The 14,605-nt window shown below is 34.7% G+C and overlaps 1 protein-coding gene across 1 annotated transcript in view; it reads left to right on the forward strand.

The window, feature by feature from the left end:
• Positions 1-14,605, forward strand: part of LOC137638063 (uncharacterized) — a 114,578-nt gene that overhangs the window by 70,568 nt on the left and 29,405 nt on the right. Inside the window, exon 4 of the mRNA XM_068370161.1 lies at positions 2,590-2,696. Within this exon, the coding sequence (XP_068226262.1) occupies positions 2,590-2,696 (107 nt within the window). The remainder of the gene's footprint in view (positions 1-2,589; positions 2,697-14,605) is intronic.

Raw genomic sequence — 14,605 nt, forward strand, 5'->3', positions numbered from 1 at the left:
CGGTGGAAACGACAGCGTAAGCCATTCCGACACCTAAGCATTTATATAGAGGAGCGAATTTGAGAAGACTGACTTCAACCCCACATCGTTTTGGACAGACCACCAATGGCTTGCAAATAAAAGTTTTCAGGGGGAGCAATGAGCAACTGTGGAGGTAGATAAAAGCTGGGGGAGATGTTCAATGCAGAGGCTGCTGCTCCTTTCATTAGGATGTAGACATTCAAAAGGGTGACATCATCTTATGCACAGTCACATTGGGAAGTCCAGTGGCATCTGGAATTCTATTTTTCTTTAGCAGTGTGGCAACGTAACTGCAAGGTTCTAACAGAGAGGCGAGATGAATACAAGTGAGATTTATTTAACATATAACGAGCTTATATACAAACTTTCTAGAGCAACAATGTCACAAAAATTCAAACAATGTAAAACATGCCATAGCAAGCTTAAACTGGGTTTTCTATTATCAGAGCGGGATAGAGAGAGGCCAAAAAATCAATAGCATTACTGTGTATGAGCATTTGTAAAACACGTTAGGTACAGGATATAGTGTTTTCTATGTTCTGAAACCTCAATTTATGTTTTATTGTTGCGGTTTGTACTTTAATCATAATTACTTTAGATGTTTCCACAAAAGCTTAGCTTGTCAATGTTTGGTTAAATTCGAGATAAATCTTTTAAAGAGGACATTACCTGATGTTTGGGAGGCAGTTTCCCTTTAAATCATTTAAAAAATAAGCTTCCTCATATTTTCTATCTGACTTCTCATCGAATCCTTTTCAAATTTAATTTACTAACATATTTTATACAATTTCTTAAGAAATCGTAAGAAAACTTCTGTTTTGAGTAATCCTTTAAAAATCTTACTAGGAAATGAAAGTATCCACAGTAGGGAAAACTCTAAACGCATTTGCACTCCCGACCCTGGTTAGAAGAGCAGAAGGAGGGAAAAGAAATTCTTATCTATTTCACTATGATAAGCTCAAATAATTTAGAGTATAAAAGTGGCATTTCCATAGATGAATTAATTTATACGTATTAAGCGAACAAACAGGCTGTAAATGTATGTGTGACTGTGCATAGAGAATTTTCTTGAAGCCGCACAAGGAAAGGGTAAAAATTATTTCCGTTTATGGTAGTGGTTTTTATTATTGTTATCATTATTTGGAAAACAAAAGTTCAGTTTTTGGAAGATTTTCCCAATTTTTTCTTTCTCGATCAAAACACAAACCTGGCAACCTTTCATCAGCCATAACAAAATTACACATTTAATAGCTTGAAGGAATGAAGCGGGATAATCTTAAAAACCAGATTATAGTATTTAAAAAAAAAAAAAAACAATAAAAGAGAGTCAAGGAGGAATATCCCAATAACTAGCTGGGGTAACATTTTTATAGAATATGATGATGTTACGAATGCTTGGTTAATTTACAGACAAGCAGGCAATGAAAAGGGTTGGCTCTCAGATACATACGGTATCCTAGATGAAAATTTTATCAGCGCCATCTGAAATTTGTTACAAGAAACAAATGGAAAGACTGAAAGTGGTCGTAAAAATTTTGTGATGCAGCCAGACAGTGCTGTTAAATAAGACTTTGGTCGAGCGCCAAATGAAATGAACTTTCCTGGCGTAGATGTTACTGATGGTGACCCGGGGGCAAAATGATGTTGTACTTCAGACTTGTTTCTTTCGCCATTGATGCTATTTTGGTTTCATTGTTGTCTAAGAAGTTTTCCAGCCCCAAAAGGAACAAGGTTGCAAATCCAAGATCGGCCTAGTGACCCATAACTATGCACATAGACGTTGGAAATGGAAGCGCTGCGTCTGAAAACTCATAATAAAATCTAAATTCATTATCTACGGGGAACATCGAATGCCATCATCGGTTATGTTGGCGTGCTTGAGTAATAAGTCGAGTAACATGAAATGCAAATTCACAAGGCTGTAATGCCTAGAGAAATCCTTCTTTCACTTGCCTGAAAAAAGAGAGTCGGTGACAAACATTTCAACACCATCCTCATAGAAACAACTGTCTGCTCTTTTAATGACTGGTGTCCAAACCAGAAACGTGTTTAACATTTCTTACTAAATTAAACCCCTTAGGAAACAGGAGATTTGTAGGAGCACCGTCTCAGTGGATTAAAAGACAATCAACAGTAACTGAACTTGACGAGGACTACTCCTAATAGCGACAGAGAAAGCAATGATGATAATTTTGTTGTTTTGATCTAATTTCCTTACATTTACGGAATATGTAGTCTACTGAAAAAGTATATTCTTAAATATATAGCCTATTTGATATGGTATGAAATGTAAAGAATTCACGAATCATCATTCGAATTTGTATGTATTGGCATATACAGTATATGCACTATTATATGAAGTTGTTAACTTCGAAATGTAATTCAAGATCAAAAAGAATAAATCAGTGGTTTTGCATATGGAAATTTTCAGCTTTATACAATATTTCATAATTTTATTCGAAAAAATATATCAGTGAACTAAAATTTTACTAGTGGTCTTTTATGTTATTTTTTATAGTTCAACAGTATTATTAGGAAAATGGCTAATTTTATTTTATACGGTTTCAGATGAAGAAACATCAAAAGATTCTACCATTTCTGATGATGCTCCCACGTTGGATATGTCAGGAAAGAAAGATGCCACCCCTCAAGTTGTAGTTTCTAATAACAAACAGGTAAGTTTGCCACTTTTCTATTATTTAATTTTGTTAAGCCAGAGGTGTCAAAATAAACTTTCAAAAATTAAAGGGTTGTAACATACCTTATTCTACCAGGGTAAGAATATGATAAGATTTTTATTGGGTAAGACAGAAAGGGGGAGAACAGTATTAGACAAAGAAGAGTTATGTGGATCAAATGGTCTTGTGAGAACATTGAAAATTGTGGAGAAAGCTTATGAGAAAATTATTTGAGAGGCATTATGGAGAATGCTGAGTATTTACGTTGCATTAGAAAACTAAGCTATTGAGAACAGTTGAACTTTTTTGGGGTGGAGGGTTAATTTATATCAAAATATGTAGCTTGCATGGTTGAGTGGATTAGGTCTGTACCAACGGAATTAATATACAGGAGTGTTATGTTTCTATGGCTGTTTAATGTCTTTATGGATTGAACAAAGCTAGTGGAGAAATTATAGTGGTTGATTTGTATAGGTATTTGAGAACCATGATGGTAAGGTGGGAGAAAGATGAGTTATACACTTGGTAAAATGGGGAAGGTATCCTACAAAAGGTTGGAAAAAAACTTTAGAGGTGTCTATGGAAGTCAAGGCTGGAATGTCTGAAGTGATGTTGAGTCCCACCCTCATTTATGTGACAAAATGAAGATAATGAATGCAGAGGGAAGGAAAAATGTTGAGGCTGCCGAAATGAAACTGTTTTCACTGAATATGTCACAATAGAAGTTGAAAGGATAAGATGCTAAGATACAGATAAGGAATTGTGATGTACGAGTGTCAGTGCAGGTAAAAGGACGTAAAAGTTCGATAGCGGAAAGAATGAAGAATGGTAGGATTGTGATAAAGTGAAGAATGATGCGGAGGTACTGGAAGGAACGAAGGAGTAGAAGACTCGGAATTACTATATAGCTGAAGGGAGAGAGGCCTGGCAGAAGTAGTGCAGTTTTCTGCATATGGTTTATTTATGATACAAAAGTTAAATTATGAATGTGGCGACCTCTTGTGTTTCCATGTAGGACCATCCCTAGTTAAGCGAAATAATTTGTGAAGAAATTTGAGTTTGTCCAAAATGGATAATTAGTGGTTTTGTATTCATGAATACGTACAACTGGTTTCCTCCAGGGTTTCCATAAAGTTTGTATCATTCTGTCTTTGAGACTCATGTATAAAGAAATTATTATCAACACTTAACCATTGAAATGTAATTGATAATTAGATATATTAAAATTTCATATACAAACTATTGATATACATGAATAAAATTTCCCTACAAAATAAAAGTGACACTTTCGAGGCAACAGAATTTTTTTTTGTTTCTATGGCTTGTTTGTCTGCAGTTTATCTTTAATATGTTTGTGTGTCCACTCTTTTAATTTTGTATGCCTTCACTACTCCTAGAAATTTATTTTCAATAAGTGTTTATTCCGTCAATAAAGAGTATTACATACATATATGGTAGATTCGGGGGCAGGTATCTAATTATACATGATTGAGTAACTTTCTCATTCTCTTATATTCATATCAATGCAAGAACATATACCTACTTTATCGAAATGTGTATCCGTTAAGTTTGTTTTTAGATTATATCATACTGGTTTACAATTTTGTGATTTCCGATAAATTGTTCCTCTGAATCGGGTCCCAGGCAGATAATGCCCCATCAGCAATCTTTGTCCTGGTTTTTCAATGAAAGGTGTGTAACGGTCATGTTTTAGTCCATAATCTACTGCTACTTTTGCGGCCAGGTCTTGTTCTTTTTATAGTTTATTTCTTGTGCTGGTGGTATAGCCACCCCAGGTTAATGAACACTATGAAAAAAGACTTATGACTAATATTTCGACAACAATTTTCCTAATCTGAGCATTGACCATATCTTTATTACTCGTCAAAAAGATGCAGTTCACATGCTTTTCAAAAGCAAGACACAGTCAAAGATGGCAACGAAATCCTTAGCAGAGTCTCTTGGGCTTATTTCGGAATTTCCTACTTTACATGCTCCACTGTTGCTTCTATTGTACGAGAAAGTCTAAATGTTCTATTTTATCTGAAAGGAGGAACTGTGCATTATCTGCAAATTATGTAGTCTGTTTACAAATATGTTAAAAAGTAATAGACCTAAAACAGAACCTTGAGGAACTCTGTATTCAATATTTGGATTTGATAATATATTTGAATTTATCTTTACTGCTTGGGTGTGATTTGAGAGATAGTTACTGAATGAAAGGTATCTATCTAAAGTTTGCCCATCTGTTATAATAATATTGAGAGTGAGATACTATCGAAAGCTTTCGAAAGATCACAAAGGGCTAGCAGATACTTTGCCATTATCTATATTTTGATACAAATGCTCTATCATTTTGATTAGTGCAGTTTACATGATAGCCCTTTTGTAAAACATGCTGAGATTCAGAGAAAAGATTGTGCAATAGCCTGAATCCATACAGCTAATTAGCCACTGCCATCTCAAGCACTTTAGAGAGGACCAACAGTAGTGAAATTGGGCTATTATAGGATCCTCGACATCTTGCTTTATCAGAGGACAAATTGCATTTTTACATATATCATAAACAATGCCTGTAACCATTGCTGTGTTGATTATGACTGTGAGAAAGAATACCAGTATGGGTAATGAGTCTTTCAAAAATCTAATTGAAATGCCATCACTTCCACTGGAATTTTTTTTTCTTAAAACTCATAACTGTTTTCTATGACAGGCTCAATACTTAAAGGGGTTTCACAGCGGATGAAGGGGCAATGTCGCACTAGTGGCTAGCCATACAGTTGCAGATAACTGCGGAAACCAGTATACGACTGTATATTGGTAGAGTTTGTAAAAAAATGATAAATAAAAAAAAAAAAAACAGAATCTGTCAGAGAAATGGTGGTTTTACTATGGAACAGTACATAGGGACTCATGGTTGTCAGATCATGCCATAAATGTCAATTTTGCCATAAATCTTGCTATTCATAAAAAGTTGGCATATGTTTATGGCAAAGAAATTTCATACCATAAAAATGCCATAACCAGTAGTGAGGTTATTTTTCATATTATTTAAAGCGTTTCCTACCTATGATAGTTGTATAAATAATTCATAAAACTTGATCTGGAAAATCACCAAATGTCTCAAAACAGTCTCCAAATTCTGCTAATTTAACAATGGTGTTATTATCTATGGTGAGACTGCATTACTGCAATACTGTAATACGATCATACGGCCCAAGTTATCAACTAGATAAAAATTCAGGGGGGCGAACCTTGGTTTCAGGCAACTCTCGGACGTATACCAAAGCACAGCAAGACGACTGTTTTAGCTAGCTACGCCCACCTTTGTCCTTGGAAATAAAAATACGATAATATCTAACACTAGGGTTTTCAAGAACCTCCCAAAACATGTAAATATAAGAATTGTCTATTTTCTGATAAACATGACGCAATACCTCTTAAAAATATAAAAACATTTACATAAGCCTTTGTTCATATCTTGTATGGATCATATAACACTCTTAAACAATTTATGTAAGACTTCGTAACAAAAATACGTGAAATAAAAAGTTAATTCTTAAAAATAACGTAAATTTACATACTGACTTCAATGGAAAATACAATGAAATTAACGACGAAAGTCTTTCGTAATTTACATAACAAACTTATACCTTCATGAGAGGAACTGATCTTATGAGGTGACTATTCACCTCTTCAATGCGCATATGAAAACATAAATAATATACATTAATAAATTATTTACCTTACGCTAGACCAGCTTCCTAAGAATACACACACACACACACACACACACACATATATATATATATATATATATATATATATATATATATATATATATATATATATATATATATATATATATGATAAATTTTGCACATTTAGAATCCAGACATTAATGTATCAAAAATATATATGGCTTATTTGAATATGAAAAACACGTCTAAATGTGCAAAATTTATCATTAATTGAATGCCAAGTAACAAACTACCAATTAGCTACGATGGTGAAGATGGGTTGATTTCAATTCTAAGTACAAAATACCTGAATTCGACAGGTATAAGTACAGAAGAATTGTCATTGACTTTTATCTTTCTTCGTGGCCAAGTGGCTTAGTCACTGTCTATACAAGCTTGCCGACCAGGGTTCGATTCCCGGCCGGACCCAAGCTCTTGTCTTTGTGTGATTTCGCCTGGGGCTCTGATCCCGAGGTCGTTAAGAGAATCCAGACATTAATGTATCAAAAATATATATGGCCTATTTGAATATGAAAAACACGTCTAAATGTGCAAAATTTATCATTAATTGAATGCCAAGTAACAAACTACCAATTAGCTACGATGGTGAAGATGGGTTGATTTCAATTCTAAGTACAAAATACCTGAATTCGACAGGTATAAGTACAGAAGAATTGTCATTGACTTTTATCTTTCTTCGTGGCCAAGTGGCTTAGTCACTGTCTATACAAGCTTGCCGACCAGGGTTCGATTCCCGGCCGGACCCAAGCTCTTGTCTTTGTGTGATTTCGCCTGGGGCTCTGATCCCGAGGTCGTTAAGAGAATCCAGACATTAATGTATCAAAAATATATATGGCCTATTTGAATATGAAAAACACGTCTAAATGTGCAAAATTTATCATTAATTGAATGCCAAGTAACAAACTACCAATTAGCTACGATGGTGAAGATGGGTTGATTTCAATTCTAAGTACAAAATACCTGAATTCGACAGGTATAAGTACAGAAGAATTGTCATTGACTTTTATCTTTCTTCGTGGCCAAGTGGCTTAGTCACTGTCTATACAAGCTTGCCGACCAGGGTTCGATTCCCGGCCGGACCCAAGCTCTTGTCTTTGTGTGATTTCGCCTGGGGCTCTGATCCCGAGGTCGTTAAGAGAATTCAGACATTAATGTATCAAAAATATATATGGCTTATTTGAATATATATATATATATATATATATATATATATATATATATATATATATATATATATATATATATGTGTGTGTGTGTGTGTGTGTGCGCGCGTGTGTGCGTAATTCTAAAGAGTGAAAGATGTTTCTTATGATTACGAAATTTAAATATAACAGCCAGAAGATGCCATAAATCATGAACACTGATGCCAAATGAAGACTGGCATACCTTGCAACCCTGCGTAGGATGGCGGAGAGTTTGCGTACTCTTGGCGCATTTAGTACGTACTGGGCTCACGTATGGGCTCGTATGGCCGTGTAAAGCTTCGTGTAGGTTTGGTATGGCTGCGGAGTCACCACAAAAAGAAAAGAAAAAGAACAGAAGAGTTGGGTAAGTACATATATTATTCATGATTTGACTTCCATGCACCTTCCTAAGCATATTCCTATGGTTTTAACTTACTGGCTATGGTCTAAAACGGGATCGTAAAGATTATTTCGTAGCGTCTTTTCCGATTTAGTTGAATTATACTTTCGCCATCGATCGGTTACCTCAGTGACTGATAAGTCTTTTTACCAACGTTACCAAAGAGAAGAAGAAATTCTGTTGAGGGCGCTGGATCGTTAACCGTTGTATTACAATATTCACTTACTTTTGCTTGAAATGACTTCATTGATGACATTCCACCGGCGTTAATGACCTTCAATGTCGGGATGCCTGAGAACTTCAAATCATTAATTCATTATGATATTCCACATTTTTCTTATTTCTTTCATTTATGGATTTAGTTTAATAAAATTTTGATTTAGCTAACCGTTGTAGATAGTTTGTACAAAGCACCCGTAATTTCATTATATTCTACGTACAAACGTAAAACATTATTAAGAAAATGAAAGGACTGTGTGTAAAACAACAAAGAAACAACCCCACGACCACGGCGAGAAACGTATCATCCAAGAAGAGTGAAAGAGCTTTGACTTAAATCAGAATTAACTCCTTAATCACGGGATAAACGTTTGCTATCACCGTTTCCTATCAACGGACACGGTCATATGAAGCGCTGGTTGCCGTGGAGGCTGACAATTAAAGTTGGAAATCTCAACTAAGGTAATATTTTGTCGACCTTACGACCTGAGTCATGCTGGCTAAACATCGCCGCCACGGAACTCATGGTTGTTAATCTCCTTAAATTGCTCTGAATTTGAGCCTTATGTTCCCGAACTTTGGAAAATCTCTCTCTCTCTCTCTCTCTCTCTCTCTCTCTCTCTCTCTCTCTCTCTCTCTCACAAAATGCCATTAATGAAGAACTACACTTACTTCGCCAATTCGAAGGGAATAACAAGGTCGATGTTTATTGGCGATAACAGTAATTTCCGAACTGGCAACTACTGCAAATCTTCAGAACTAAAAAACAGGAATTAGAACTTTGTTTCCGGCGCGAGAAGGTCGATAGCCACATTCCATTCGATGGCATTGTGGACCTTCTGTGACACCGCATTATTGTTTGCAGTTTTATGAATGCGTGTATGTGTGAAAGATGAAGGATACGTAATCTTTTAGTCTGAAGAATGCCAATTTTGATGTTCTTCCCCCTTTAATCTGATTTTACTTGTTATTTAGAGTTTCTCAAAAGTTATATTAAGACTTGGTTCTTTAATTAGTAAGCAATGAAATAAAAAAAAAAATAAGAATGCAAAAGGTAACAGGGACAGAAATGTCTTGGAAAAGGTGGAGAAGTAAATAAATTAATTCAGAAATAAATATTGAAAGGCAAAATGCAAACACCTTTTAAAGAATACGACGCATGAACTAACAAGAATATTTAGAAGACTAATAGGGGCACTAAGAAAACAATGGCGGGAAAATAAATTTGAAAAAAAAGATGGCAAGAAAATTTAACCAATGCAGTTGTGAGGAAAATTAATCAAAACAGCTAATTTTCTAAATTTTCAAACCTTCAACTCCAACTCCGGTTGGAAAAGCAGAATGCTACAGCTCAAGAGACCCAGCAGGGAAAGCAGCTTACTACGGAAAATAAATGGTGATGTAAAGAATACAAAATTATACATACACATATTAAGGTAGATGACAATGCTAATGGACTAAGTAGAAAAGGCACATGTTAAACAGAAAAGTTCCACCAATATTACTATCTAATTTAGAATATCATTCATCGATCTTGCCTTAACCTGAACAAAACTAATTGAATACTGTGTAAAATGAGCCTTACAAAAGGAAAGAAAAGATGGGTGGAACAAGGCCTTGGTGGAAAGGCAACATTAATGTCCAAATCAGGGGAAAAGGAGTTTAAGAGACCGCATGTTTTCTACAAGTTATTAAGGAGATTGATTGATTGATTTGAAGTTTTCTGGCATCCTGGTATTAAGAAGACAGATAACTGATAAAAACCAGGCAGGAGAACAATATTCAAAACTTATTTCCTCAGGATAGATAAATCACTAAAGAGCTTGAGGAATTTATAATGATACAGTTTTCACAGATTTTTTTTTTTTTGCTATTCATCTGCAAGCAAGTATCACAATTACATTCTTAAATGAGCTGTTTACAGTAAACGAAACATTACCTCTAAAAAAGTCTTACTTTGTGTTTTATTAGGGTTAAACTTTGTCCCTCATGATTGCACCTTGCACAAATTTTAGCAAGATCTCTGTTACAGGGTCATGTAATTAGTACTTGAAGATATATATATATATATATATATATATATATATATATATATATATATATATATATATATATATAGGCTATATATATGTATGTATATATGTATATTTTCATATATATATATATATATATATATATATATATATATATATATATATATATACATATATATATATATATGTGTGTATATACATATATATATATATATATATATATATATATATATATATATATATATGATTTTCTAAAAGCTCGAGCTTACCCAATTTTCCTTAACAGGACGTAAACTGCCACTTTGGTCATACAAATAGACCCAAAATTATGTCCTAGTTGTATAAAACCTTCGTACTTAACACAGTTAAAAGAGGGAAATTGGGATAAATTATTTAAATAAAATACGTAACGTAACAAAATTTATTTCTAACAACACCATACAAATAAAGACAACAATGAAAATTATTTGATTTTGAGTTATGTTAAGGGAGTAGGTAAACTGTGTGTGTGTGTGTGTGTGTGTATATATATATATATATATATATATATATATATATATATATATATATATATATATATATGTGTGTGTGTGTGTGTATGTGTGTATATTATACACACACAAGTACAAGGAGAGATGGACGCTATACTTTTGTATTTGTTTTAGTAATTAAGACAGTCGTATGAAGGCACGGACTCTTGCTTCTTTAGCTGCTCGTCTCACATTGTGCATCAAGAGCTGTGCTTATATATGTAAACAACATGAGTAATAAAATACGTTTTGAGATATATAAAATTCAAAGGATGAGGTACAGAGTTTATAAAATGGCTAACATTAAGAAGTGCAGCTTTAAATTAGACGAGTATATTAAAATTAAGACGTTAATAAAAAATCAATCTAACAATTTATGAAACTGTTCTCTCTGGTAGGCTTATTATTATTATTATTATTATTATTATTATTATTATTATTATTATTATTACTAGCTTAGCTACAACTCTAGTTGGAAAAACAGGATGATATAAGCCCATGGGCTCCAATAGGGACAAATAGCCCAGTGAGGAAATGAAAGAAGGAAATAAATATGCTATATGAGAAAAACGAACAATTGAAATGAAATATTTTAAGAACAGTAACAACTTTAAAACAGATTTTTTATATATTTCATATATAAATTATTATAAAAAGAGATATCAGCCTGTTCAACATGAAAAACATTGGTACAGGTTTGAACTTATGAAGTTCTACCGATTTAACTAGTGAGTGTTGTCATCCTTCTGTCTTCTTGACTGAGCGCCCTAGGCATTGAGAGAGGGGCCCTATCACGGCCACCTAGATTTTCAGGCCTGATGGATGATCACCCAGATTTCTTAATCCCCGTCATCACAAAGAGGCCATCGTCTTCGCAGCTATCGGCCTTTAGGTCAGGTTAGGTCGTGCTTTGGTGAGGAAAGGTGTTACACTTCTCCGACGAAGTAAATGCGTGATTTTTCGTGATAATTTTGAAAAACAACAATGGTGAATAAGCTTGTAGGATATTTGTGTGTGTGTGTGTGTATTTCAAAATCTTTTGATATCCTTATGTTTTACAGTATATGAAATAGACAACTGAAACATTCTTTTTCATAGAGCGTGAATGATGTAACTGGACATTTGTAGAAATGCAATATATTTCTTTGTAGGTGTGTGAGATGCATTTCCAGTCCGGCGACATCATTTGGGAAACTTCTCATGTTGATGAAAAGACGGGGAAGTAAGTCACTGCACGAATTTCAAAACCCCGACTACGTTCTGGTGCCCTACTATCGCGTTTACCGAATTTCCCTTCGTATCTTTTCCCTTCTTCTCGGGTTAGAGAAACTCCAGAATAGAGAGCGAGGCTTGACCAAACACATTTGCAAATAGCAATGGCGGACAGTATTACAACTCATAATCTACTCAAGGAAGAAAAGTCTTCCAAAAACAGAACATCATACTGGACATTTGTAAAACGAGGTTATGTAAACATCTGTAGAATTTTGGACCCACCTGAACATCATATACTCTTGTCCTTGATTATAAATACCGATTGTTCAGTCAAAGCGTTTGATAGGTGTCGAAGTTAAAAGGCTAGGAGATTTTAAAGTTCCTGCAGGTTCATGATGTTACCGAGCTAGAAAAGGTATTGAATACACTTAATTAAGACTTGATGTAGAGCAAAATTCAAAAAGATTCTCTTGACGCAATTCTTGTATTACAGTTGGCCATTTCATTATTTAGAAACATTCGTAATGAGGACTCGAAATTTTTTCAGCAATTATTCATATGTGAGCAGTTGCATTTGATGACACTTAAAAGGCTAGAATATTCTTCTGAATTTGTAATATTTTCATCACTGCTGTATAACTGCTTGCCTCAAGTGCATAGACTATTGAGAGATAGTAGTTTTGAAATCCTCCCTAATTTTTCGACAATTGAAAGGTTTTTAGTTTTAAAAAAAACTTCTGTCCATCCACTGAACAACATGACGAAAATTTTCTTTACTTTCATTAAGCAAAATTTCGAATTTTTCGCCGAACGATAAAACTGAATCTATTGTTGGACGAAATTCATTTAAATGCATATTTAGATTATAAAGGAGGTAGCATAGGGGCTCGGCTTTTGACACCTGTGCAGCAGCAACTAGTGCAGTGGTTTTTATGTTGAACAGCATCAAGTCATCATCTAAGGATGCTGTACACATCATACCCACAAAATGTATCAAAGTTCACATTGCATGCTATAATAAGGAATGTCATAGGAGGTTTAGAAAACATCGGCTTCACCGTCTTTGTAGTCATAACTGACAATAATGCTATCAATAGAAAAGCGATGTCACTTTTTGGTAATCCAACTAAATTATTCATAGTATACCGACACCCTCTCCAAATAAGTCGACCACTTTTCTTTATGTTTGAGTCCATATTTTTAAATGCCTCAGAAATAATTGGTTTGGACAAAGAGATAGTAATGGCAATACAATGAGATTTATGAAATTTTATTTTACAGGCCAATATTATGAAAATGATATTGAAATATATTCTGCCCCATAAATTACCTTGCAAAGGATGCACTCTTTAGAGGCAAAACCTCTTTTGAAACATTCATATGATTTATCGCAAAAAACTATATGGCAATATCATCTTGAAAAGCAAAGGATTAATCTGGTTCTGAAATTTTGCAATGACTATATTACTGAACGACTTTTATCTCAAGCAGTCATAAGAGTCAGGTCATACTCAGACTGGTAGAATTTCATGAAGCTGGGCCTTTTCAGTGTTCTTGAAGGCTAGGTAGGGCTTGTGGCAACCCTTTGCATTGGGTCAACTTGCTGCTTGATGGAAAGCAACTGTAACGCAGGCAAATGACATGCTACTTATCAGCTGCATTTATCTCTTATCCTATGATATAACTTGGAGACCGCTTAGAGGTCTTAATTCTAAAGAGTTTATGAGAACGCCTGTCGTCCATTCCCAGGGTAGAAATACCAATTTTCAATCTCGAGAGTCAATCAAGAGTTTGTTGGAAGGTACGCACTTTCTTAATGAGCGAAGTTATTGATAAACAAAGGAATAGGAAAAAGTGACTGAACGAATGGAAGGCTTAAAAAAGGTACAGCAAGAAAATTAATGTTATTAGTAATATGGCCAAAAATGATAATAGAATGGCCTCTGCAAAAAATAAAGAAAATGGTTGTGTATAGGAAAGTATTAAATCTAATTACATTGAGATGCGGTGTAAAAGTAATTTTAGCCTTATTTCCCTGAGCTGAAAACTTTCCTGTTGGCAAAATGCTTAGAGAGAGAGAGAGAGAGAGAGAGAGAGAGAGAGAGAGAGAGAGAGAGAGAGAGAGAGAGAGAGAGAGAGAGAGAGAGAGAAGGGGGGCCGGGTTTGGGGTTGTGGGTGGGAGCTGCAACATTTCCATCTGTTTTTGGATGTGCAAAACGCGAGCAAAAGGAGGGCACATACAAGCGCTTTCTCTGTGCTCGTAGCAAAACACAATGTTTAGAGCACAAACAACTCGGGAAGCGCTAAATTTGTTAAAGGTGTACACCCCAAAAACGCCTCTTCCCTTGATAGGCCACAACGGTCCTTCCAGGCACCCGCCACAAGGTTGGGTATCCCGTGGCTGCCTCGCAAAATCAATATTTTCCTGTGATATATTACGGAATTCATTTCTTTCATGGTAATGCCAACGAGCTATATGGCGTAATTGAAGGCGATGATTGCCTAATTATTGCTCTACGTATGAAGGAACGAGAAATCAATAAAGGAGCTTATAACCAATTCCA

This window comes from Palaemon carinicauda, chromosome 1 (assembly GCF_036898095.1).
Source record: "Palaemon carinicauda isolate YSFRI2023 chromosome 1, ASM3689809v2, whole genome shotgun sequence".
NCBI classification, from domain to species: domain Eukaryota; kingdom Metazoa; phylum Arthropoda; class Malacostraca; order Decapoda; family Palaemonidae; genus Palaemon; species Palaemon carinicauda.